The 27,761-nt window shown below is 43.5% G+C and overlaps 1 protein-coding gene across 3 annotated transcripts; it reads right to left on the reverse strand.

Annotated features, from left to right (window-relative positions):
- Window positions 1-191: 191 nt before the first annotated feature.
- SEC11A (SEC11 homolog A, signal peptidase complex subunit) lies at window positions 192-27,284 on the reverse strand. 3 transcript variants are annotated; one of them, XR_008630730.1, is made up of 7 exons: window positions 27,086-27,284; window positions 21,894-22,003; window positions 14,224-14,373; window positions 7,857-7,976; window positions 7,306-7,364; window positions 1,469-1,526; window positions 192-714 (listed from the first exon to the last, which is right to left on the reverse strand). XR_008630730.1 is itself a non-coding variant. In XM_004617581.2 (6 exons), the coding sequence occupies exons 1-6, from the start codon at window positions 27,134-27,136 to the stop codon at window positions 664-666; spliced, it is 540 nt and encodes a 179-aa protein (XP_004617638.1). In that variant the 5' UTR covers window positions 27,137-27,275; the 3' UTR covers window positions 192-663. The 3 variants fall into 3 exon arrangements, 2 of the variants coding, with proteins under 2 accessions (XP_004617638.1, XP_054998596.1); XM_004617581.2 differs by lacking the exon at window positions 7,306-7,364 and having other exon boundaries at window positions 27,086-27,275; XM_055142621.1 differs by lacking the exons at window positions 7,306-7,364; window positions 27,086-27,284 and adding an exon at window positions 26,138-27,026.
- Window positions 27,285-27,761: the final 477 nt, after the last annotated feature.

Here is a 27,761-nt window from a genome sequence, read left to right on the forward strand (position 1 = left end):
GAATGTCCACGGCTCTTTATGCTTCACAAAAACAAAAAATACAAATAAAAAAGCAATTAGTGTTAGGCAACTTTCTTAGCTCAAGAACTGTTCTCATCAAAGCCTTTACATCCCCCAAGGGGTGCAAAGAACCAGCATGGGAAGGCTAACATCAGAAGCTTTCCCGCCAAACACCAGTCAGGGCTGAGGGGTTCGGTATGCAAAGTCTTTTATTTAAAACTGTGAAAAGTTAAAACTTGGACCACCTTAGCATATGCCATTCCCATCAGTAGGAGGAACGACGGTTTCCAACGCATGCAGAGCTGCATTTGCATTTACAGAACTCTGTAGGCACTTTAGAAATGAAGCCTGGCTTCAAAATACAAACACTGGGGGCTTTGGCTCAACCTTTTAATATAAAAAATTCACTGATGTACAAAAATGTGAAAGTGTGACAATGACAACATATGAAATCCTGTGATTGAAAGTCCCCTTGAGGGCACACTGAGGTGCATACACTTGTCCACACGTTTTCTGGTGTGGCAACACAAACTAATGCAAACCAGTGCTACTGAGACGCGCCAACGTGTGTGTTCTTCATTCCACCAATCACAGACCAGTATCTACTCCAAACATTCAGTAACAAAAAGTACGGCATCTTCCAGGAGCAGCAAGGGAGAGTCCTTACTCACGATGGACCAGCACAAATAAACCCAGCAAAAAGAGTACAGCATACTAGAAAATAAACACAGAACCACAATCAGCACTTCGAAAAGTTCACAAGTCAGGGCTAGAGCTATAGTACAGCGGGGAGGGCATTTCCCTTGCATGTGGCCAACCCAGGTTTGGTCCCTAGCACCACATATGGTCTCCCAAGTGCTTCTAGGAGTAATCCCTGAGTGTAGAGTCAAAAGTGAGCCCTGAGCACCTCCAGGTGTAGCCCCAAACCAAAAACAAATTTAAAAAGGTTCACAAGTAAAGTCAATTAATAAGCTGCTCTTTGTAACCTGATAAACTACTATTCAATTTGGGGCCAGAGAGATAGTACTGTGGGTAGGGCATTTGGCTTGCATGTTGGCTGACCGGGTTTGCTCCCCAGCATCCCTCATGGTTTCCCTAGCACCACCACAAATAATTCCTGAGCATTGCTGGCCCAAAACAAAACCAAAAAAAAAAAAAAATTACTGTTCAACTCAAGCAGTGCCCAGGAAGCCTGGAGACCCCTTCCCCAGAGATTCCTAGCCAACTATAGATCAAATGGTCCTTGCAGTTCAATGCAAGGGCCCAGGGATATGCAGCTGCTCAGGACCTGTGGTGCTGGGGATTACCTGGGCTGCTCTAGGAAGTGCTCTGGGAACCAAATAGTGCTGGCTGGGGTTCAAGCTAGGAGTCAGCCACATAAGGCAAAAGTTATTCGCCTTAACCCCAGTACTATTTCTCCAGCCCTAAAGATCACATTTTTAGAGAAACACATAGTGCAGGATCTTACCTTAAATTTAGGATAGTCATTCATGAGGATAGTCACAATTCCAATATAAGGAACAAATCTAAACAAACAAACAAACAAACAAACTGATCAATACAGAAATTCCTAAAGTAGTCATGATTTACTGGAACATTCTCAACATTGTCCACAGAACACTAACTTTTGTACACACTGTCCTATTAGATCCTTTCAACAGCCCATGTGATAGAGAAGTTAGGAATATCGCCATTCTATAGATGAGGAAACATGTCTACAGCCAAGGTACAGAGACGACTGTGTGGTAGAACCAGGACCAGGTCTGACATCTTAAGAGACTTTATTTGGTGACTGTAACGCAAATGTGGATTGAGCAGTAGGTGCTGGATTTGTTGTCAAACCTTTAGGGACCTGTCAATCTAGTCAGGCAGACTAAGCGAACAGCCCAAACATTATGAGCAGTTCCTGTTCAGTGTCCCAAAAGTGAGTGTGAGGGTGCTAGTACACTATTTCACATTTCATCATTCTCATTTTTAACCACCTGCAATTTGGCTCACTTAGTCCTAGAACTTTTTCTAGTACAGTTTTGATTACCACATGCAGCCAGCTAATCCATCCCACAGCATCTCACTGGATGGGTACATGTGTTGGAATATTTCCCCTTTTCCAGCTGCCTTCTGGAGTTAATTTCTGACTTGACATTGTAGATTCCAGGCTCTGGCCTAGCCCAGTCTTTGGGATGTAAATCCGAGTGCTTTCAGCCCAATGAAAGCTTCGGTTTTGGTTTTGTATCTCCTTTCCGGGGGCCTAGATTAACAGCCTGCAGATACAAGAGAATTATGTTGCCTCAATGTTCTTCCTGTAAGATCTTTTGGTGCCTTTGGTGACGTCAATGTATTGCGCCCTTTGGAAGGGCCATGATGAATAAAAGGGGTTCGGAGAGAAGGGGAGGGGGCGGATAGTGTATAGAGGGAAGATTGGAATAAACTGCAAGTGAGACCAACCATCTTGGCTCCGTTCCTTCCTTCGCCTGCCACATCATCGCCATCAACCTCCCCAGAGTGGGGGAAGCGGCCGGAGGCTACCAAACTCGGGTGGCGGGAGAGACAGCAGCTGCCCTAGGCCCTGTGCCTGGCTCAGTGCGATGAGGCGTCCCTTCCCTCGCCTGCGCCTTTTCTTTTTATTTTTATACATACATGGTCGAGAAACCCCTCAGCTTCTAGAACAACCATGGCTCTTTTTTCACATATCTTTATTTATTTTCCCAACACTAGTTTGTTTTTTCCTGTTGTCCATTAAACCAAGAAGAAACATCTGTAATTTTCATTGCCAATCTATGGGCCAGTGTGGGCCCACAGAAACTTCTTGACAGTGAGCACAAAGTTTCTGGCACTGAGAAGTTTGCAACTAATAGACTGTGAATCTGAGCTGGCCCATGGGTATAAAAAGGGGAGCTAGTCCAAGGGTTAGGGCGCAGGCCGTGCTGGACAAGGCATGTTGGGCTGATGTAGAGGCACCTGTGCATCCTCAGATAATAGCCTAGATACTTCTATTCAGGGCATTCACAATCTAGGCATCACCGGAGGTGCCCAAACAAAAATTAGCTCCCACATAACACCTCCATTGCTGGAACCTGAGACAAACTCAAAAAACAGAGATTTTTGTCTTTGCCACACTTGACTTTTTAGAAACTCTTGGGCCGGACAGATAATACAACTGGCAGGTGCTTGCCTTGTACGCAGCTGATCCAGGTTCAATTCCAACTGTCCCATATGGTCCTGCAGGGCCACCAGGAATCATCCATAAGTGCAGAGCCAGAAGTAAGCCCCAAATAACACTGGGTGTGGCCCCCAAAACATAAACAAAAAACCTCTTCTTGCTTCCTGTCTCCTGTCCTCACTAATGTGCTCCATTCCCTTCTGGCAGCACTACCCAGATCTTTTCTCTCTTCGTCCCCACATTTCTATTTTGTAAGCAGACATTTCTTTTTCTTTCTTTCTTTGTTTTCTGGGCCACACACAGGATCAACTACACGTGGTGCCAGGAATCAAATCCAGGTGGGCCACATGTAAGACAGGTGCCCTACCCACTCTACCATGTCTCAGGTCCCTGCTGAATGAAGTTTTGTTTTTTTTTTCTTTTTGGGTCACACCCGGCAATTCCTCCTGGCGGTGCTCGGGGGACCATATGGGATGCTACGAATCGAACCCGGGTCGGCCTCGTGCAAGGCAAACACCCCACTCGCTGTGCTATCTCTCCAGCCCCATGAATGAAGTATTTTGAGGTGAGTAAAAGTACTTTTTTTTGGCTTGCTGAGAGGGAGTTCCCAAGCAGTGCTCAGGAATTCCAGAATCACTCTTGGTGATTCTCAGCCAAATAAGCAGAGGCCCAGGGATGGAATCAGGGTTGGCAAATGTCTTTATCCCTGTACTGCATCCCTGATCCCTAAAAAGAACATGCTTAAGGCCTAGTATATGAAGCAGCACCCAAATCCTCCTCTCCTTTATAATATAATTTCTCCAAACCCTTAGTATTCTTCTATAAATCGTCTTCTGCCAGCCTTTCATCCTTTTCTCCGTTGCTCTCTAGTCTTTCTCAACAGATAGAATCACATGTTTCAGCTTCCAGACTTGACAAAGAATCACCCTTATTAAATGCTTATTTGCTTCAGTGTTTGTTTTATACTCTACACTGTTTGACACCCAACATGAATGTTGAAGACATTATGCTAGGTGAAAGGTAGACAATGAAATACCACATAGTATATGATTCTGTTTTAATAAAATGTCAAACCCCCATACAAACAAACAGTGGCTACAGGGACAGGGGCTAGAGAATGACTGCAATGAGTATGGTTCTTTCCTTCTGAAGTATGGGAATATTCTGAAATTAAACATTGGCAATGGTTACACAGCATTGTGAATAATAAAACCCACGGAAATTGTAAATGATCCATTTAAAATGGTAAATGTTAAGGCTGCAGAGATAGTGCAGAGTAAGGTGAGCAGCTGACCTAGCTTCTATCCCTGGCACCACAATGATTGCCCCCAAACCCTGCCAGGGGTGATTCCTGAGTGCAGAACCAGAAGTAAGCCTGAGCACAGCTGGGTGTGGCTCAGACCTTTCCTCACTAAACAAATAAAATCGTAAGTTTTAGATCCCAAGATAGTATGAATCATTTTTCAATTCAATTTTGTTTTTATTCAAGTCTTAGATTTTCAGTATAAAACATTTCACCATGCAGCTGCCTAAAAGCAAAACAAAATCGTTTATACAATGTATGAAAAAATTATTCTATAATCACAACTGGTTTTGGACAAAAACCTGTTTTCAAGATTTGGGAACAGTTTGACTCTGAAATATTGGTTTAATGTTTGATAAATACAATTTCTACAGAAAGAGAAGATATATACTCATTATGAGTCAGGTAATCGATGGAAAGTGAGTTTGTACAGTCAAGCATCTGTGTTCTTAGCTGTTCATGTCTCAAAATTTTATATTTAATGGAAAGTTATTTTATTTGCAGGCTATTACTCTTGAATAATATGACTTTAACATTGGGATTTAAGAAATAACAAATGTAATTTAAGATTAAAATTTCTCTTTCCAAAAATAAGCTACTTGAGTGAAAGCCTGAATCCTTTAACCCTTCATTGGATATTTTGGTTTGTTTTTGAACCACTCCCAGAAGTGCTCAGGGCTTACTCTTGGCACTTATTCCTTATTCAAGGATCACTTCTGGCAGTGCCCAGAGGACCACAGGGGATTCCGGGGCCTGAACCCAGATGAGCCGAATACAAGGCAAACACCCTCCCTACTGTACTATTGCTCCCGCCTGGATTCTTTTTTTTAAAAGAGGCTAGACCCAGCAGTTCTTCAGTCTGTAGGGGCCACTCCAGGCTACTTCTGGGATGCTGGGGGCACACGTAATTCCAGGAATCAAACTCAAGGCCACGGGCAGCCTATACTCTACTCCTTGAGTTTTCTTTTCTTTTTTTTTTTTTTTTGGTCACACCTGGTGATGCACAGGGGTTACTCCTGGCTTTGCACTGAGGAATTACTCCTGGCGGTGCTCAGGGGACTATATGGGATGCTGGGAATCGAACCCGGGTTGGCCACGTGCAAGGCAAACACCCTACCCCCTGTGCTATCGCTCCAGCCCCGACTCCTTGAGTTTTCTCCAGGGCCCCACGATGATGCGTCTTTTACCCAAACCAGGGTGTCAGAATGAGCCCCTAGAGCTGTGAAAGAACACAAATGTTGAGACTCAGGGACCAGAGAGGTGGTTCAAGAGGCTGGGTGCATATTTTGCATTAGGGAAGCCCAGGCTTGATTCCCAGCACATGGTCCCCCCCAGCACCATCACCAGTAAGCCCTGAGCATAGAGCCACAAGTGCCTCTAACCCCCAGTACCAAATCAAGATCCAGATAAAGAAACACTCAGTTCCACTGGCTGGAATATAAATGAAACAGGACAGCAGAATTTACCAAAAGCTTGAAAAACGCATCTTTCACTCAGAAATTCCATTTCAGAAAATTTACTGTGAAGAAATGATTGGGCGGAGGCACTGAGATGTAAGCAGCCAATATGCTCATTGGAACATTTGTCACAATTAAAAAATAAAACAGGGGCTGGAGCAATAGCACAGCAGGTAGGGCGTTTGCCTTGCATGCGGCCAACCTGGGTTCAATTCCCAGCATCCCATATGGTTCCCTGAGCACCGCCAGGGGTGATTCCTCAGTGCAAAGCCAGGAGTAACCCCTGTGCATCGCCGGGTGTGACCCAAAAAGCCAAAATAAATAAACAAATAAAAATAAAATAAAAAAAACAGAAAACATGCAGGCAACCTAACTTGGAAAGTCACTTGAGCAAAGGTCTCACAGTGCAGTAGGTTAACACAAATCTTCTATGATGATACAGAGAAGAGTTTATCCATTTGTAAAGATACTAATGACTTTACTTTTTTTGGGGGGGGTCACACCCAGCGTTGCTCAGGGGTTACTCCTGGCTTTGCACTCAGGAATTACTCCTGGCGGTGCTCAGGGGACCATATGGGATGCTGGGAATCGAACCCAGGTCAGCCACGTGTTAGGCAAACACCCTACCCACTGTGCTATCATGCCAGCCCCAGATACTAATGACTTTGGAGGCTGAAGAAAAAAATAGTGTGTCCAATCTCTTCTCCATATATAAAATGTACTTATGGGTATATATATGTACCTAAGTGTCAATACTGTGCATATATAGAACTGAGATTCCCAGGAGCACCAATGAACTAACTAAGAACATAAAAGTATATTATTTTCATTGTAGGGAATAAAATTCTTTTGAACTGGAGGCATATACAAAAATTCTGCAAGACAAAAACCACACTGAGTGCTGTTCTGATTTCATCTTTCTGGTCCTAAAACATTCACTGTTCATGCTCTAACCGGAGTATTTTCCTCTTATTAGCTCACACTGACTTCTCTATGGGAAGAGTCTTTGGGGCGGCCTGTTGGTGAGAGGAACCATCTTGCATCCAGAGTACGGCAGAGAGTGGATGTCCCGACAGCATCTGAGTGTCCTGTGGCATGTAAACAGTGACAGCCAGCAGTAACCGTATCAGAAGGGACAATCAGTGATTCTGGTGATAGTTAAGGAGAGCTTCCAAATCACCAAGTCACTGTTATCATCAGAGAGAACTTAGACAAGCAACCTATGTTTCCTCATCGTAGAATGGAAATATTAGGGTTGTTCTAAGGTTAAAATGAGGTAATATTTGTAAAGCACTTAGAATGAGTCTCTGGCGGATAGTAAGCCCTAATAAATATAAGTTATTGTTAATACTATTAATAACAAGAAAGTAATTATAGTCCCATACTTTCTCATACCGATCACTCACAATTCCTGTCCTCCACTCATCTGCTCTCCTGATAAAATCTGAAATAAACAGGCTTTATATGACTTTAAGTTTCATTTGACCTCAACAAATTTAAGTCTAGAAATACAATAGTATGAAATAAATTAACATGGTAAAATTAATTAAGATGAACACTTTAAGTTGCAGATTCAGTAAATTACTTAAGAAATGTTAAGTTTCATGAATCAGTATTAATACTGTTCTGGAACCCAGAATTTAGCACAGTATTAGAGTACATCCTTGAATGAATAAGTGAATTTTAAAAATTGCTACTACACTTCTTCATTTTAACACTACTATTCTATTCCCCCACTGTACCCCAGTCCTGCCCCTCCATGACAGAACACTTGATTTAAGGTGAGTTTTAAGAAAATGTTCCCCAAGGAAACAAAGACAATTCAGTAGAAATAGCACTAAACAATTCAATCATCTATGGCCAGACAACAGAACTCTGGAGTCAAACTTCAGGTGACTTGAAATAGTCACTAAGTGTGTCTTCCTTTCAGACTTACCCCCTGGCTCTCCCCACAACATCTTTCTTCTCTAGCCAATGTTGTCCTTGTTTATAGAGGCCTCGGTCATCAACCGCATTGTTATCTCCTTTGGTCAAAAACTTGATATGTCCATTTTGCCTTAAAAAAAATAAGGGAAACTCAAGTCATCCAATACCTTCAAGGCAGCTGAAAGCACAAGATTTGTTCTTGTTACCGAAAAATCCCTGTGGTGGTCCATCACCATTCCAATCATCAAAGAAATCCTTTCATTAAAATTTGTTCAGAGTTATGCTGTTTATAATAGGAAAATACTCAAAACATGCTAAAAGTCCTACATTCAGTAATGGAAGTACTATTCAAGCATTTAAGATAATATGATTGAGTTTCTAACTAGAAGATCATATAAAGTTTATTAAATGAAGATTATAAAGCAGTATGTATGGTATAATGTTTTAGAAGATACAAACTACTAATTTTCTAGAAGAAGGGCAAAAGAAGTCATTAATTAACTCTAGCAAGGCTGAGGGACTTCTTTTACCAAGGACTAGTTGGGTACTGAACATAATTTGCAGTCGAACAGTATGGGCAGAAGGGCTGCATACAGTTGATGAGCAATATTTGCCTGTCCATCATGTACTAGGCCAGACCACATGATTCTGTGGGTCTCACACAGCCAGGGACCCACCTCTGCTCCACAAAACTGGCAAATATAGATGATAAAAACCTACAAAATGAACCAGCCTCTTCAACCAATTAATTATGAGAACCACGTTAGAAAGACTCAAAAGCCCTATCTGCAACTGAGAAAACCTCATTTGAATCTGAATTCAAATTATTTATTTATGTATTGACTTTTGGTGAAGCAAGGAAGTTTATATCGAAACTCATTTAGAAAGGTGTGAGAAAGGGAAAGGGAGAGAAAGGGGTAAGTATGTGTTCAGGATAGAACACAAGCTCTCCAGAGTGGAAACAGACAAAAAACAGTGACAAGCAAGTAAGACCTCTGTACAGCAGGTAGGGTGTTTGCCTTGCAAGAGGTTGACCCGGGTTCAATTCCCAGCATCCCATATGGTCCACCGAGCACCTCCAGGAGTAATTCCTGAGTGCAGAGCCAGGAGTAACCCATGAGAATCGCCGGGTGTGACCCAAAAAGCAAAAAACAAACAAACAAACAAATTATCTGAATTTGGGGCTGGAGCTATAGCACAGCAGGTAAGGCATTTGCCTTGCACATAGCCGACCCGGGTTCAATTTCCAGTATCCCATATGGTCTCCCTGAGCACCGCCAGGAGTAATTCCTAAGTGCAGAGTCAGGAGTAATCCCTGTGCATCGCCAGGTGTGACCCAAAATTAAAAAAAAAAAATCTGAAATTGGGGCTAAAGCAATAGGGCACTTGTATGCGGCCAACCCAGGTTCCAGCCCTGGCATCTTACTTATATGGTCCCCCAAGAAATGCCAGAAATAATTCCTCAGTGCAGAGCCAGGAGTAACCAACGAGTATCTCAGGGTGTGTTCCAAAAACAAAATTCTCCAAATTAAAATATATAAAAGGAAAAAAAGGTTGGGGCTGGAGACATAAGTTCCATGGGTAGGGTGCTTGCCTTGTACTCTGCTGACCTCGGTTCAATCCCTGGCACCTCGTATGGTCCCCCAGTGATCCCTGCGTGCAGAGCCAGGAGTAAGCCCAAGGTCAGAACACACTGTTTTTGATGTGGCCAAAAACCCAAAATAAACCAAAAAAAAAAAAAAGGGAAACAAAATTTAAAAAGATCAAAATAATACTAAGCTATAAACGGAAATTATCTATGGTTTTCTTTAGCACACCTTTTGGTTTCTTCTATTTTTGTCCCAACAAATACACTATTTCTTTACAAATAGTTTTTTTTTTTTTTTTTTTGCTTTTTGGGTCACACCCAGCGATGCTCAGGGGTTACTCCTGGCTCTGCACTCAGGAATTACTCCTGGCGGTGCTTGGGGACCATATGGGATGCCGGGGATCGAACCCATGTCGGCCGCGTGCAAGGCAAACGCCCTACCCGCTATGCTATCGCTCCGGCCCCCGTCTACAAATAGTTTTTTAATAGCAGGGTTTACAGAACATCTTACTTGCTTACTTTATCAGAAAGTTAATTTAACTTTATCAAAGAAACTTAGTTTTCTGTAATTTTAATTGAAAGCAAAGTATATTTTACACTTGATAAAGATTATGTTAACATTAATTCAAGTGAATCTGGGTTAACCGTTATATTAGAAAGAAAAAATCAGCTTCAGACTTCTATGCTTCAATCGGAAACTGTCTCACCTCACGCTACATGTGCAGATAAACTAAATTGGGAGGTGCTGCAAACACGAAAAACAGTTCATTAAGGATGAAATTCCAATTAGAAAAAATGCAAATAAATACAGAGAAAAAGAATCAAGAGGCAATAAGTCAGGAGGTTAAAGAATGGCTAAAAACTCCTTGAAGGTAAAAGCAGACAGAAGTGGAGAGGGGAGAGCTGGGGACTGGGAGAGTGAAGGAGCAGCAGGAGTGAGTCAGTACCACCATGAATACAAGATTACAAGATTACATGGGAGCAGAACCAGCAAACCAGCGGGTGGAGAACTGGGAAACAGAAAACTCCCGGGAAAGGCAGGGGCGTGACAATATTCACAGGAAAGAGGAGTAACAAGCAAAATTGAGTAAGAAAGCCAAAAGGTTGTTTATTTATTTAATTTAGGGGAGGGCAGGGATGGTTCAGCTAAAAGCATGAAAACATTTCAAAATTGTTTGGAATTATTTGAAATGTAAGGAAGTTGGGGCTGGAGTGATAGCACAGCGGGTAGGGCGTTTGCCTTGCACGCGGCCGACCCGGGTTCAAATCCCAGCATCCCATATGGTCCCCTGAGCGCCGCCAGGGGTGATTCCTGAGTACATGAGCCAGGAGTGACCCCTGTGCATTGCTGGGTGTGACCCAAAAAGCAAAAAAAAAAAAAAAAAAGAAATGTAAGGAAGCTGTAACTGAAACATACTATTTCTCAAAGATCCTTTCCTGAAACAAAATACTGTTTCAAAACAAAATTCTATGGAACTCACTGAACCATAAAATGTTACACAAAAATGAAGAACATCTGCTCAACCAAGAACAGACCTGGGTTTAATTTGGATTATCTCAAATAAATTCAGGGAAAAGCTGGCTCTACTCTTTGCTGCTAGCAAGGAATATTGAGAACAAGCAATAAAAATCCATTTTGAAAACTTGAAAATCACTACTTGTATTGAATAAATGCACATAATTCCAAAGTAAATTTCTAAAAGATTTAAGAAGTCTGGGCCGGAGCAACAGTAGAGTGAGTAGGGTGCTTGCCCTGCATAAGGCCGACCCAGGTTCAATCCCTAACATCCAATATAGTACACCATGCTCTGCCATTAGTTTATTCCTGAGTTGAGAACCAGAAGTAATTCCTAAGTATCACTGGGTGTGGCCCAAAAAGAAGGGGGGAGGGGAGAAGGGGAAAATTAAAAAGTCATGGGCTATGGGGCTGGAGCGATAGTACAGCAAGTAGGGCATTTGCCTTGCACACGTCCGACCCAGGTTTAATTCCCAGCATCCCATAGGTCCCTGAGCACCAGCAGGAGTAATTCCTAAGTGCAGAGCCAGGAGTACCCCCTGTGCATCGCCGGGTGTGACTCAAAAAGAAAAAAAAAAAAGTCATAGGCTGAAGAAATAGCTCGGGGGCCAAAGTGATAGTATAGTGGGTAGGGCTCCATCCCAGAGTCGTTCGAGCAGTGCAGTGCCAGGAATAAGCTCTGAACACCATCAGGTATGGCTCCAGAACCAAAACCAAAAGATAAAAGGAGAAACTGCTCAACAGGCTTAAGCACATGCATATAGGAGGCCTGTTTAGGTAGTAGATTAATGTTCAGAAGTTTCCAATTTTCTTTTTGGGGATCAGAGGACTGAAATACCTACTTATCATAATCATTTGGTTTAATAGTACTAACATAGTTCTTAAACATGGCACCCCAAATGGATTTTTGAGTAGTGAATGTATTTTTAAAAATAAAGCGGAGTGGCCCTTTGGACCCTGCTGTGGAGCGAGCATGATGGAAGAGCCCAAGGAAGCGCCCTTGGACTCCAAGCAGCCCACTGAACTAATTCCGGCACGCGATCGGAGACCCCACGGCGGGCTGAAACAGTGGGAACCGGGCATCCCCCAATTCTTTTAACCTCTCTCTCTCAACTCCTTCCTCCCGAGCACAGCGCAGGGGCCGAGGCTTTCTGAGCGCAAAATGGAGACGCCGAGCCTCTCTCTAGGTTTCTCCATCTTATGAGCACCATAAAAGGGTAAAAGTTTGTAGTGATGTTATTTCTGGTTGTACTTTCCCTGGACTTTATACAGAAACCCAATGTCATCTTAGCATCAGCAATATGTAATGGTTCCATTTTAATGGGTCGGACTTTTGTGGGAGATCCTAACAAGAATAGTAAGTCTGTTGCTGAAATATTGAAGGCAATCAAAGTGGTAGCCATCTCTCTAGACTGAACTAAGTTATATCCCCACGCCGGCGGAGAAGAAATTTTCTTCTTTCTTGTGAAGAAACGCGGCGTGGCGTCAACTACAGTGTGATGTCCATTAAGCAAACAGACCTGGTGGCGTGGGAATGGGATATAAGGGGAAAAACTATGTACATGGAACAGTGGGACGCTGGTGGAATCTCGAGCTGGAGCCGATACCAGCGCAAGACCTTCGGTTCCAGAAACTGCTTGCAGACACTCTACTAGTCTATCAACTAAGCCAGAGCCCCACGCCTGCTGATGACGGGAAATAACCATCCTTTTCGGTTTTCGGTTTTTTTTCCCTTGTCAGGCAGCGTGGCGATTACTAAACAGGCGTGAACTCGGTGGCGCGGGGCAAGGGGGAAAAAGAAAAGTTATGTAACAAACAGTGGGACTTAATATCTCTATATTCTTAGCAGTGGAGAACTATCAAATGCCTCCTTGGCAATAGGACTGTCTTTTTCTTTTTTGGGGGAAACCCCAACAATGGTAGTGAGTTGTGTGTTGAAACATGGAATGTAATCGAGATAAGGCGTAAACGAAGTGAAACTTATCACTTACAAGGGTGGGGACTGGGGAGGTGGGAGGGGGCGGCAGGTATACTGGGGGGGTTGGTGATGGAAGATGGGCACTGGTGAAGGGAAGGGTGTTTGAGTATTGTATAACTGACATGATCCTGAGAACTATGTAACCCTCCACATGGTGATTCAATAAAATTTTAAAAAAATAATAATAAAAAAAAATAAAGCGGAGTGCTGGAGCGATAGCACAGTGGGTAGGGCGTTTGCCTTGCACATGGCCGACCTGGGTTCGATTCCCAGCAGCCCATACGGTTCCCTGAGCACACCGCCAGGAGTGATTCCTGAGTGCAGAGCCAGGAGTAACCCCTGAGCATTGCCAGGTGTGACCCAAAAAGAAAAAAAAAATGAAGTGGAAAAATCAGAAGCAAGATCTCCGAGTGACCCATTCTAGGAGCTGTGCAAAGATGAATAGGTTGTAAATCACAATATTATGACAAGAACAGAACAAGCGAGCAGCATGATCAGATTGCTTGAACAGGAATGGGTTATACCAATTACTATGTATGTTAGCAAACATTGTATATGTTAAATAAACATTCTCTAGAAGCAAAGTAGTCTGTAACTAGTATACAAAATCTCTCTGTGGCTGGGGCAATAGTTTAGTGGGGAGGGTGCTTGCCTTGGACACAGCTGACCCTGGTTCGATCCCAAGCACTCCATAGGGCCCTGCAAACCCACCAGGGGTGATGAGTGTAGAGCTAGGAGTAAGCCCTGAACACTACTGGGTACAGCCCTAACCAAAAAATTAATAATTAAAAGCTCTCTGTGAAATGTTTTTGGGGGTGCATTAAGCTGATGGCTCATGATGGGAGGCTGCTCAGCCCCTGATGAATGGATGATAACTCCCCACTATCTCTCCCTCTTAAATCCCCCACTATCTCTCTAGCTCTGTTATTTATTTATTTATTTGTTTGTTTGTTTGTTTGTTTGTTTGTTTGTTTGTTGCTTTTTGGGTCACACTTGGCAATACTGAGGGGTTACTCCTGGCTCAACACTCAGGAATTATTCCCAGCAGTGCTTGGGGACCATATGGGATGCCAGGGATCAAACCCCAGTCAACCACATGCAAGGCAAATGTCCTCCCCACTGTATTATCACTACAGCCCCATGTAATTCTACTTTTAATAGATTCTAGTACACTTTACCCTTTAAAAAAAAAAGTAGAAGCTCTTATTCTTTCTTAATCTTCAGGCTATCAAATTTTAATGCCTCTAATATTAAGACATAAAAATATTCCAAAGAGAGATATAACTTGCACATACTTTTCATGAATCTTCAAGACTCGGTGAACTATAGGAATCTCTCTTCCTTCTATCCTAAAAACAACAATTTCTCCCACTCGTATGGGATCTTCAACTCGATTTGTAAGAAAGAGAAGGTCTCCTCTATGAAATGCAGGTTCCATGCTGCCACTATGAGGGAGAGAAGAAAATAACAGCAAAGAAAAAGTCCGACATTAAATTTCCTTTTGAATCAGAGATTTAACAAAACAATCAAAAGTACCACCTTTGGATTATACAAAATGCCATGACAAATCTATCAACACAAATGATTGTACATATTGTTGCCAAAACAAGCTTTGTCAGACTCCCAGTTATACTAAAGGTCACTTTAGTTATTAGCCTTCACTAACTAGTTCCATTTCAAGCATTCAAAGGAGCATAAATCTTGAAAAGGGCAATGTTACTAATTCCTTAACCTTTTAAAATTTCAAGTGACAGAATATAAAAGCATGAACTTTAAAATCACTGGCCTTATTCTCATTTCATCTGAAAATGCAAAACATATTCAAATATTCAAATGAGAACTGGATCATCTTCTGCCATTTATAAAGATACAGACCGAGATGACCTTTACGGTTTCAGCCATTCAGAGGAAAAATAGCTCACCAACAGTCAATTATGGAGATAATGCTGGTGTTTTCTATTTATTTTTTAAAAGAAAAATATTAAAAATAAAAAACAGGAGCAGAGATTTCTGCCTAAGACTTTTGGAAATGAGAAAATAATTCAATTCCATGGTGATTAGGGAGGACAGTTTTCTCACCTTTCACCTATTTTAACCTTTATCAAGTTCTGTAAAGGTCCTATGCACTTGTATTAATAAATGAACCTGTTTTTTCTACAAAGAAGTGGCTACTGGTATCATTTTCAAAAACTTCAGCTCCAATTGTCAATAACAGCTTTAGTAAATAGACAAAAGAATAAAACCCAATATAGGAATGACAAAGCCCAACAATTCAACTTGAAGATATTGATTCTGTTACACACAAAAATATAATAGTTGCCAAACTTGGCTCCATACTAGAATTACTGGGGCTCTTAACTACCCCCATGCTCAGATCATATCTCAAGCCACTTAAATCAGAGAGGCTGAGGAGGCAGGCTGTCAGTGAGGACCCCAGAGGATTCCATAATAGAGCACAATTTGGGAACTTCTAGGAATATGTATTTTCAGTACATTTAATTAAATTTTTTTTTTTGATGAGGTGGGGAGGTACCCAGCAGTGCTTAGGGGCGACTCCTGGTGGTATGGTGGGGGACATAATTCAGTTCTGGATATCTAACCAAGACCCCTACATGCAAATCATGTATTCCAGTCCTCAAGCCATCTCTCTGGTCCTAGTACAAAGCTTTTTGGTTTTTGGATCACTTTTGGCAGGCTTGGGGGATCATATGCAGTGCCGGGGATTGAACCTGGGCCAACCATCTGCAAGCCAAGAGCCATACACATTGCGTTATCTCTCCAGTCCCATACCACATTATTCTTAAATATATAGGTCAGTTTTCTGTCTTTATCAGGTTAAATTTGCTGAAGGAGTAAAACTGTGAGTAGTTGTAAAACAGAAAAAATGGTTTCATAAATAGTATTTATCTATTTTACGTAACATCTTTTAAAAAACGAAAAAATTCAAAAACAACACAGATAGGAACTGGGGGTACAATCAGCAGTAGGGCACTTGGTCTGACATGTGTGATGCCCTGCGTTCCATCACAAGCTCTGCCCCTTCGACCCCACCAAAATTAACACAAATTCACAAAAACCAGAAGAACCTCAAAAAATATACAGAGAGAGTGCAGGGAATGGGAAAAATTATTTACCCAATATCCGTCAGATAAGGATATACAAGACACTGGTAGAACTTTACAAGAAAAAGACCTCCAACCCCATCAAAAACTGGGAAGAAGAAATGAACAGAAACTTTCTCAAAAAGTAATACACATGGCCAAAAGGCATATGAAAAAATGCTCTACATCAGGAAGATGCAAATCAAAACAACAATGAGATATCATTTTTACTCCACAGAGACAGGCACATATCAAAAAGAACAAGAACAATCAGTGCTGGTGCAGATGCGCGGAGAAAAGGACTTTCATTAATTGTTGGTGGGAATGTCAAATGGTCCAGCTGTTTTGGAAAACAATATGGACATTCCTCAAAAAACTAGAAATTGAGCTTCCATAGGACCCCGCAATACCACTTCTGGGAATATATTTCGGGAGTGCATAAAAACACAGTGTGATGATATCTGCACTTGTATGTTCATTGCAGCACTGTTCACAATAGCCAATCTGGAAACACCCTGAGTACCTGAGAACAGAAGACTGATTAAAAAAACTATGGTACATATACAGAATGAAATACTGTGAAGCTGCTAAAAAAAAAAAAAAATTAAGTCATAAAATTTGCTTACATGTGGAGGAACATGCAGAATATCATGCTAAGTGAAATGAGTAAGAAAGAGAGGAACAGACAGAATGACTGTATCATTGTAGAATATAAAATAACATAGTATGAGACTAACACCCAAGGACAGTAGAGACAAGAGTCAGGATGATTATTCCATGGTTGAAAGCCTGTCACATGTACTGGGAGGAGGCAACTGGGGAAGAAAAAGGACCACTAAATCAATGATGGTTGGAGGGATCGCTCGGGATGGGAGATGTGTGCTGAAAGTAGACAAAGAACCAAACATGATGGCCTCTCAGTATCTATATTGTAAACCATAATGCCCCAAAGTAGAGAAAGAGAGAAGTGTCTGCCATAGAGGCAGAGTGTGTAGTGAGGTGGGGGTGGCGGGAGGTATACTGGGGACATTGGTGGTGGACACTGGTGGAAGAATGGGTGTTTGATCACTGTGCGACTGAAACTATCATGAAAACTTTGTAACTGTATCTCACGATGATTTAATTAAAAAAAAAAAACATGGAAACAGAATGGAAAGGGAAAAAATTATTTTTTAAAAAAGGTATACAGTTGGGGGCTGGAGAGATAGCACAGCGGGTAGGGCGTTTGCCTTGCACGCGCCCGACCCGGGTTCAAATCCCAGCATCCCATATAGTCCCCTGAGCACGACCAGGGGTAATTCCTGAGTGCAGAGCCAGGAGTAACCCCTGTGCATCGGCAGGTGTGACCCAAAAAGCAAAAAAAAAAAAAAAAAAAAAAAAAAAAGGTATACAGTAGGGGCCGGAGCGATAGCACAGCGGGTAGGGCGTCTGCCTTGCACGCGGCCGACCCAGGTTCGATCCCCGGCATCCCATATGGTCCCTCAAGCACCGCCAGGGGTAATTCCTGAGTGCAAAGCCAGGAGTAACCCCTGAGCATCGTTGGGTGTGACCCAAAAAGCAAAAAAAAAAAAAAAAAAAAAAAAGGTATACAGTAGGGCTGGAGTGATAGCACAGCGGGTAGGGCATTTGCCTTGCACGCAGCTGACCTGGGTTCGAATACCAGCATCCCATATGGTCCCCTGAGCACCGCCAGGTATGACCCAAAAGAAGCAAAAAAAAAAAAGGGTATACAGTATAGTTACCTCAATTATGTAAGAAATAATTCAGAGCCTGGCAAGCTACCCATGGCGTATTCGATATGCCAAAAACAGTAACAAGTCTCACAATGGAGATGTCACTGGTGCCCCCTTGAGCAAATCGATGAGCAACGGGATGACAGTAATGACAGTGACAGTGATGATGTAAGAAATAAGATACATAAAAATGAGACTAGAATTTTATTTTGTTTTGTTTTGTTTTTGTGCTTTTTGGGTCACGCCTGGCGAAGCACAGGGGTTACTCCTGGCTTTGCACTCAGGAATTACCCCTGGCAGTGCTCAGGGGACCATATGGGATGCTGGGATTCAAACCCAGGTCGGCCGCGTGCAAGGCAAACGTCCTACCCGTTGAAAAATGAGACTAGAATTATAATAATAACTATATCCCAGCACCACTACAGTACTAAAACACAGACTATTTCTCTGTGTTTTAAACACTTCATAGAATGAAAAAGTATTAACTCTTTTCTGATTACAAAAGCATTTTTGAAAGGTCACTATGCTGGGCAGGAAATGATGAGGGCTTAAACAGCAGGGACACAACTATAAAAGACAATAATTTTACAGGGGGAAAATAACAAATTGGAGACTCAACTGAACATGAATGATTCCCAAGGGCTGGAGAGATAGTACAGCAGGTAGGGCACTTGCCTTGAACATAGGTCACCCAAGTTCGATCCTCAGTATCCCATACAATCGCCCAAGCACTGCCAGAAGCAATTTTTGAGTGAAGAGGCAGGAGTAAGCTTTGAGCATCAAGGGTGTGGCTCTAACCCCTCAACCCCACTCCCCACAAAAAATTATTCCCAGAACAGGGTAAAAGGCAAATCAATGGGGCTGGAGTGATAGTACATTGAGTAAGGCATTTACCCTGCACACGGCCATCCTGTTTTCAAACCCCAGCATCCTAGATGGTCCTCCGAGCATCGCCAGGTTTGATTCCTGAGTGCAGAGCAAGGAGTAACCCCTGAGCATCGCCAAGTGTGACCCAAAAAGAAAAAAAAAAAATGGCAAACCAATGGAAACTCCCAACAACTGTGACAGCTTATTTGTGGCCACCAAAAGTGGAGTGGGGAGGGTCTGAGGGCTATGGTGGAGGGGCCCTGGTAGGTCAGATGTGTTTGTGGAATAATAGCAGATTCTGAAGAGATGTGAAAATGAGTCCACAAAACAGACCTGTGTGTGAAAAGTGTTATTTCAACAAAAATCTCTTTTCAAATATACAAATAAAAGAATAACTCAGAGCATTAAATACTGGCAAATGAGATGCCACAGACAGCCAGGTTTATGGGAAAAGGGTGAATCTCAGTCTGGTAATATGACTTTCAAGAGCCTGACCAACACCTAGATGGAGACGCCTAGCTGGCTGGAAATGAAGATAAGAGTTAATATGACAGGAAAAAAATAAATTGGGGGTGGGGAAGAAATCAGATCTAAGCAGGATGTGGCTCACTTGCCTTCTGTGTGTAAAGCCCTGGGTTTAATCCAACCAGTACCAGGGAGGGGTTTTCAGTGGGGAAAGAATTTAGGGGTCCAGGGCTCATGATCTATACATGTGAGATCCTCATTAGTGCCAGGTACCATACCAACAAAGAGTAACCCCAGGTGTAACCCCGGAGGCCCCTGAGTGCTACTCTGTGTAGTCTGTATGGTACTGAACAGTGCCATATCCCTGTGCCCTAGCATTGAACCATTTAGCCTTGCTGACTGAATATTGTCAGGAGTGGCCTCCAGGACCTCTGAGGACCAATTGGGAGGAAATCCCTAACAAAACAAAACCCCCAAAAAAAATTCAGATGCAGATGATAATATTCACATTTTTTTGATTTGTTTGCTTTTGAGCCACACCTGATAGTGCTTAGTGCTTACTCCTGACTGGCTCAAGGGGCCATTATGGGGTACCAGGAATTGAAACCAGGTTGCAAGGCAAATGCTGTACATGCTGCATTATCTCTCCGGCAAGTCCCAACTAGTATTCCAAACTTACAAGGAGATGGCTTAAAGGGCTGGAGTACAGGTTTTGCATGCAGGAGCCTGAGTTCCGGCCTTAGACCAAGCGAGCACTACTAAAGGTGGCCCAAGAACAAAGCAGAACAACAAACATCTCCCAGCTATATTAAGAGCAACCTTTTATCAGGGCCACTGATGTATCCAGCAGGTCTGTGTTCTAATCCATTTATTTCAACACCCCATTTAAAAGGTCACTGGTTTATCTTTAAACATTACCCTGCTTCTCTCTGCACACCCTCTCCCCCACAAAGCCAATCAGTGTGGCTTCCCCTTCCGGCAGTACTGTACAACTACAACTACAGCTACAGATCTCCTCAGAATTTAAGACTACCTGGGTCCTTAGGACCACATAATTCTAGAGCTTGGTGGATTTTCTACCATCTCTGGGGATTAATTAGGTCTTCATTTTCTACTTGAGTAAACTAAAATTTAGGGTTATCAGTGAGTTGCCCAAGGTGGTAGTTAACAAAAGAGGTAGAGACCCAAGTTTCTGTATTCCTAGAGTAGCATATAAAATGCTTAACATTAAAACCATACATTTCTTTGAATCTCTAAAATTGCAGTTGCATTTAATTTTTTTTTAATTTTGTTTTGTTTTGTTTGCTTTTTGGGTCACACCCAACGATGCACAGGGGTCACTCCCGGCTCTGCACTCAGGAATTACTCCTGGCGGTGCTCAGGGGACCATACAGGATGCTGGAAATCGAACCCAGGTCAGCCGCGTGCAAGGCAAAGCCCCTACATTTAATTATTAATGAAAACAAAATACCAGTTGTGAGTAAGACAAAGACTATGGAATGAAGTTAGGTTTCACTAAGACCATGGAAGATTGAGTCTCTACCCACAAGCTGGGCTAGCAGTAACCCTCACTTGATTCACCTCATGAAGAATTACACGAAAATGTTAATAGCTTTATTTACTTGATATTTATACTCTATTATCCACCAAAAGGATATGAGATAGTCTGCACAAGTAAGCCCAAAAATAAAACAGAACTATAATGATTTGATTAAATAACTGATAATTCTCAAAAAAAAAAAATTAGCCATCAAGAGTATGCGTACAAAGTGAAGGAAGTAAATACAATGGGAAAAAATGAGTACTTTTGTGATTTTGGGGGATGGCATTAATAACTTTGCAATTCCTGAAGTCTCATTCAGAAATGGTATTTAAAGGTCAGCAGGAAACATGGAACTAATTAGAGATGCTGCTGTACTGACACTGAGTACATATTGCAGAAAAACTTAATTTGTGGATACAATATGTAATAAACTGCCAACAATATCAAAATGAAAAGTTTCAAAAGAATTTCAAGAAAAAACAATCTCTAAAGAGATGCATCAATAATAAAGTTCACGGGGACAGAGAGATAGTAGTGAGTAGAGCACTTGCCTTGCATGTGGCGACCTGGGTTTGATCCTGGCATACCACATTGTCCCCAACCAAAAGTAATTCCTCAGTGTAGAGCCAAGGGTAAGTTCTGAGCACTGCTAAGTGTGGTCCAAATGCCAAAAATAAATACATAAATAAACACAGGGCTAGAACAAAGAGAAAGGCGGGTAGGGCATTTAACTCAGGTTTGATCCCTCTAACCACACATAGTTTCCACAGCCCTGCCAGGAGTGATCCCTGTGCACAGAGCCAGAATCAGGCTCTGAGCACTGCTTGGTGTGGTCCAAAAAACAAAATAAAGCCCTAATATTAAATTTTTTGCACTAAGGGGACCGGAGCGATAGCACAGCGGGTAGGGCGTTAGCCTTGCATGCGGCCGACCCGGGTTCGATCCCCGGCATCCCATATGGTCCCCCAAGCACCGCCAGGAGTAATTCCTGAGTGCAAAGCCAGGAGTAACCCCTGAGCATCGCTGGGTGTGACCCAAAAAGAAAAAAAAAATTTTTTTGCACTAAGGCCATGGGCCTGTGGGGGTTTGAAAGGGAAGTTATTAATAAGGATGTGAATTTCTCACACTTGAGAAATAGTAACCAATGTTTCCCTAGGTTCTTATCTGGGTAACAGTGGTTTTCTAAAGGAATGGTACTAAAACTTCCTGCCAGTAATGTCAAGCAAGTCCAAGCTCTGAAAATGCAACATTGTTACCTTAGCACCACTACAATTGGACTTTCGCTTCCAGTTATCACCATTAACCCTTTCCAGATCATTAGAGCCGAGGAGACGATCATTCCAAAATTTAGGACTTGATAATAGAGCTGTAGAAACAAAAGGAAGAGATCAGATTCATATTTACCCCACTCAGGAAAACCAACTGAAAAATATATATCAATTTGAAAGTTTCAAGTCCTAGTAGGTGACTAAAGTTCTGAGATTTTCTTTCAAGTACTATAGTAACTAAACCACCAGCTTCCTCTCAGCCAAAGGACACTGTTGTCTCCTGGTTCCTAACACTACAGGTCCAATTTATGTAACAGCTTGTTTTTAGAACCTGTCACTTAAGTTATTTTATTTGGGTTTCACAATTAGGCAGTTCAGAATCAATTGCATCCGTTATAACTGTCAGCCCATAGTAGCACACCTCTGCTTCTCAACAATTCCATCACTCCATTTTCTACAATATTTGTCCCTTAATATTCATGAAATTTTCAATGACACTTAACCCTGCCCTTCATTTTTATCATTGGGTTCTTTGGGTCTGGACTTGGGGATGCTCAGGGATCACTCCTACTCCTGGCAATGCTCAAGAGACCATAACCCAGTCCTTAACTCAGTGACTGAGTTAAGATTTTACCTTCCCAACATCTCTCACATTGACTGGCTTTATTTCTATTGCTACTGCTTTAATTCAGATTGTAACTCCTGATTTCCAGATCATTAAGAGAATCTTGTTTTCTTTACCTTTAACTCATCTCTTTTAACTTTTATAAAGTGAAAATAAAAGTACTGTACCATCAGCTCCCAATTTTCTTGCAATAGTTTTGTTAGAGAGCTCAGAAGTCTGGAGAGCCTGCCTTAACCACTGCACACTCTTCAGACCTTACTTCTTGCTACATACTCCAGGCATGTAATCTTAACTTTGTTTGTAAGGCTCCTAAACACCACTGCTATGCACAAGGCAATGCAACTGAAGGTGTATAAAACTGAGTGTGCAAGCACCACAACCAGTTGTGTTGCCCCAGGAAGCTTCATAGCTGATTATGTGAGCACCACAGTCAGGAGTGTGGGTACAAACCTGGTCATCCGAGTAACAACAACAACTACAAAGAAGGGAAGGGAGAGCAGAGGATTAAAAAATTTCAAGTGCCTGGAGCGATAGCACAGAGGGTAGGGCATTTATTTGCCTTGCACGCGGCTGACCTGGATTCAATTCCCAGCATCCCATATGGTCCACCGAGCACCGCCAGGAGTAATCCCTGAGTGCAGAGCCAGGTGTAACCCAAAAAGAAAAAAAAAAATCTCAAGTATCAGTGTAGCAAGCATGAGGCTGAGTCTGATGCCTGGAGCACAGCTCTGTAGGACACCGGTGCTGCAACCAGGGCAACCAAAGGTGGGAAGCCATCAAGTACTGTAGCCAAATATGCACAAACACTGGGGCAGGTATGCAACGCCCAGGCAGCATGTGTGTATACTACTGCTAGCCCTGGTGAGCATAACCACCATGGAACAGCGAGCACCATAATGAAAGGAGCTTGACTCGCCACTAAGCACATGAGCAAGTAAGTACGACTGAGCAGCGTAGTCAGTCCTCAGCAAAAACAGTCTAGTGTGTGAACAACCACACGTATATGATATCCACTGTGATATCATATCGCAAACCTGTTTGTGTGTGTGTGACAGAGAGAGAGAGAGAGAGAATTTCTGTATACTCAACTATATAACCATGGATGAAAAGTCTAGTCTATTACACAGTGTTACTTGTGGATATAATGGAGACTGATATTAATAGAGCTATAGTGAAACAGTGAGTTATACTGAATGTTGTCAATGATAAAGATTTTCAATACTGGGCACAGATATAAGTGGCAAAAATACATGGAGAATTAAAATCCAACGAATTCAGTCCACTAATGTGAAGAGTGTAAATTTATTTAGTAGAGCTAAATAAATTCTGTGTAAGATTAGCTTTACCGAAATGATAGTACAGCAGGTAAAGTGTTTGCCTTGGTGCGGCCAACCTGGGTTCATTCTTCCTGGGTTCAATCTCCAGTATCCCATATGGTCCCCCGAGCACTGCCAGGAGTAATTCCTGAGTGCAGAGCTGAGACTAATCCCTGAGCATCACTGAATGTGCCCAAAAAGAAAAAAGAAAGAAAGAAAGAAAAAGAGTATGCACCAGATCTCAAAACAAAGGATCCAGTCCCATCCTAGAAAATATCGATGGGTCATTAACTTTAACTTTCTCAGCAAGAGCTCATGCTTTGCTTGCAGAAGGCCTGGGTTAGGTTCCCAGCATTCCCTGAGTACTAGCCCTGAATAATTTAACTATTCAAAGATAACTCTGACTAGGCTTTTTCTGCACATGAAGGTAACCGGGAATTGTTTAGACTAGCTGCTAAAGTGTCATTAAAATTCAAACTAGAGAGGGCCAGAGAGAGTGCTCAAGTGTTGAGTTCTGAATGAGGGAGACCTGGGTTGGACCCCTAGCACTGCATGGTCAAAGTAGCACAGGAAGTGACCCCTGAGCAATGCTGGGGGCTAGCAACAGCACCCCAATTTTTTTACAATTAAATTAACATTCAAAACAAAGGCGATAAAGTTATTTTTCATTTTACTATTATCTTTTTTCTTCCTCTTATTTTCTACTTATCTGTAAAGTAGAAGCACAGTTACAAGCTACCACTTCTAAGTCCATATTCAATGAAGTTATGCTGGTTGCTTGGAATTAGTCATGTTGGGAAACTGTAATCAGGTAAACTTTAAATTAGGACTTCAAAACTTACATGTTTTTTGTTTTTTTGTGATGCAAGGAATCAAACCCAGGGCCTCACACACGAACAGCATGTACTTCACCACTAAGTCACATTTATGTTCAGTGAGCACCTAAAATGGTTCACAATTCTCTGACGACACGGAGAATGTCAATTTTTTTTTTCTTTTTGGTTTTTGAGCCACACCAGAAGTACAGGGCTTAATCACTCCTGTTCTGCGCTCAGGTATCATTATTTGGCAGGGCTCTAAGACTATATGGGGCACCAGGAATTGAACGTAGATTGGCTGCATGAAAGGCAAGCACCCTACTAGCTATACTATCTTTCCAGTACCTGTCAATTTTTTATCCAAATGTCCAGGTACTGGGGTCATATTTATGATCAAACTCAGGTCCTGACATTCTAATATTTACCAGTTAGTTTTTGGGCCACACCTGGCTCTGCACTCAGGGATCACTCCTGAGCTCATGAGACCCTAGAGGGTGACAGGGATCAAACCCAGATCAGCCACATGCACGGTGCCCTATTCACTGTACTATCTCTCTGCCCCTCATTTACTTCTGCTCTTAGACAAATTACTAAATCTTTCTATAACAGCAACAAAACAGCAAACCAGCTAATGCTGACCGTGTGCCAGACCCTAATCTAAGAGTTTCACTGAAACAAAATCATCCAATCTTCTTATAATCTGAAGGTCGCACAACAGTGCAAGGTCAAAAGGCAAAATTTGGGTTCAGTTCCTACTGTTACAAATGAAATAAAAACAAGCACCAAGAGGTTAAAGAACCCGCCCAGCCCCAGTTTTGGGAGTTACTTGAAACCTCCTGGGCCCAGACTTCTGATCTCCAGACTCCTGATCTCTGTACTATCCTGCTTCTCTCTAAGCCTCATCCTCACCTGAAGAAGGGGAACATCGTGCCTGACCTCACTGATTCACAGATACATGGAGTAGTTCACACCTGAACCAACTCAAAACAATGCTTTGCCTCATTGGTCCCCAGATGCTTCCCGCTCCTTGAAGACAACCACGGTCTCCATGATCTCTTTATTACTCTCATTGTACCTAGCATAGGGCCAATGCTACGTGCCAAATAAGGAGTTTTTCAAAGACACGTCTGTGACACTTAGAAACCAGCCCATGGAGGGAGCTAGAGCAATAGTACAGTGGGTAGGGAGTTTGCCTTGCACGTGGCCAACCCAGGTTCGATTCCCAGCATCTCTTATGGTCCCCTGAGCACTCTGCCAGGGGTAATTCCCGAGTGCATGAGCCAGGAGTAACCCCTGTGCATCACCGGGTGTAACCCAAAAAGCAAAAAAAAGAAAGAAAGAAAGAAAGAAAGAAAGAAAGAAAGAAAGAAAGAAAGAAAGAAAGAAAGAAAGAAAGAAAGAAAGAAAGAAAGAAAGAAAATCACCCCATGGAGTTAAAAATGAAAAAAAAGATGACGCTACACAAGTTAGTACCTGCACGGTTATCCAAACACCAGCGCCATTTGAAAGGAAGAAAAAGGCAGAGCCAGAGATAGGAGGCAATGGCTAAGGTGCTTGCCTTGCACGTCGGAGACCAGGGTTCGATCCCCGGCACCCCCAGAGGGTGTCCGAACCCGGCTAGGAGTGATCCCTGAGCACAGAGCCAGGTTAAAGCCCAGCACCACGAGGAGTGGACACCACAAAAAAAGAAAAATGAAAGTCTTGATGGGAGGGGCCAGGAAATTGTCTTAGGAAGCAAAGGAAAGGGAACTTGCCATCCACTTCCCTAAGTGCTAATACCACAGGTGCAAAATGCAAATCGGAAGGAGGGGAGAATCTTCATCAGAATATTTCCCAAGAGCTAAAGACGTTTGCACGGAGGCAAACAAAAACGGCACAATTCGTGTCAAGGACCGAGAGTGGCAACCCTGCCGAAAGCCTAATGACCAGGGCACAAGCTGGAGGAAAACTGGGGACTTAAGATCCGTCCCAACCACTCGCAGATCCCGTTGCCTCGGAGACCAGAGCCAGCTCCGGTCCGGGGCGCGAAGTCACGAGAAGTAACGGTTCTCGCCCTGGAGGCTGCGGGGGTCAGGCCGCGACCGCGCGAGCTTTGGGGGCCTTTGGAGGGGCGACCCGCAGACCAGCCTCGCTGGGGCCTTCCCAGCAGACTGAACCCCGACATGGAATCCGTCGCGGTGACCGCAAAGGCTGAGAACTACGCGCAGCCGCCGGCCAAGTCTGAGGAAGATTAAGCAAGGCCGAGTCCCACGTCCCGACGCCTACCCGGCATCGCCGGGGCCTCCATCTAGGGACCGGAGAGGGGCAACCTCGGGATCCCGGCGCCTGCCTGGCCGAGGCCCTCAGTCGCGGGGGGCCGGGCCGCCAAACGCCGCCCAGGGATCATCCAGGCACACGGGGAGGGCGCGCGGCCAAACGCACCTGCCGCTTGTTCATGCGCCTCACATCGTCCAAAAAGTCTAGGGACACCATGACGAGGCCGGAGACGCTCTGGGGCGGCAGCGAAGAGGCTGTGAGAAGACGCGCGGCCGGAACGGCGGGGACACTGCCGAGCTCAAGCTGAACCGGACCCCGCAGCGCCCCCACTTCCGCTTCCGGGGCAAGCCTCGGCGGCGGCGGAAGAACGACCGGGCGAACGCGCCGCTTTCCCTCAGTCAGTCACGCCTTCCGTCCTGGCCCCGCCTAGGGAGGGAGACGCGCTGCCCCTCAGGCCTGCTGAAACGCCCGAGCACTCGCGCTCACCCCGCAGCCACGCCCCCACACGCCGGTCCGTGTGACGCGAGAGGCCGCCCGTCTTGGAAAGCCCGCCCTCCCGCGCCCCGGGCCAATAGCCAGCCAGGTCGACGGCAGCCGCGGCTCCGGAGCAGCCTGTCTGGTTCCACTAGGCGGGCTCTGCATTTAGGGAACGCCCGGGGGCTTTTGCTTCCTCCGCCGTGGGTACGCCGAGAAGTGCTTCAGAAGTTTTAAGAGTCTCTTGTTGGTTGTGAAAGAAATCACCGGGTGCGGTTAGAAAACAAACTTTGTGGGGCTGGAGTGATAGCACAGCGGGTAGGGCGTTTGCCTTGCACGCGGCCGACCCGGGTTCAAATCCCAGCAT

This window comes from Sorex araneus, chromosome 6, assembly GCF_027595985.1.
Source record: "Sorex araneus isolate mSorAra2 chromosome 6, mSorAra2.pri, whole genome shotgun sequence".
NCBI classification, from domain to species: domain Eukaryota; kingdom Metazoa; phylum Chordata; class Mammalia; order Eulipotyphla; family Soricidae; genus Sorex; species Sorex araneus.

Bases quoted from the DNA above. Each gene is read 5' to 3' on its own strand.
- SEC11A (XM_004617581.2), bottom strand. From the start codon at position 27,136: ATGGTGTCCCTAGACTTTTTGGACGATGTGAGGCGCATGAACAAGCGG. The intron at 7,977-14,223 runs GTATGTGCAAGT...ATTTTTTTTAAG, and splicing joins GTCTTGAAGATTCATGAAAA to GCAAAATGGACATATCAAGT. The intron at 1,527-7,856 runs GTAAGTCTGAAA...TTGTTTGTTTAG, and splicing joins GTTGTGGGGAGAGCCAGGGG to ATTTGTTCCTTATATTGGAA.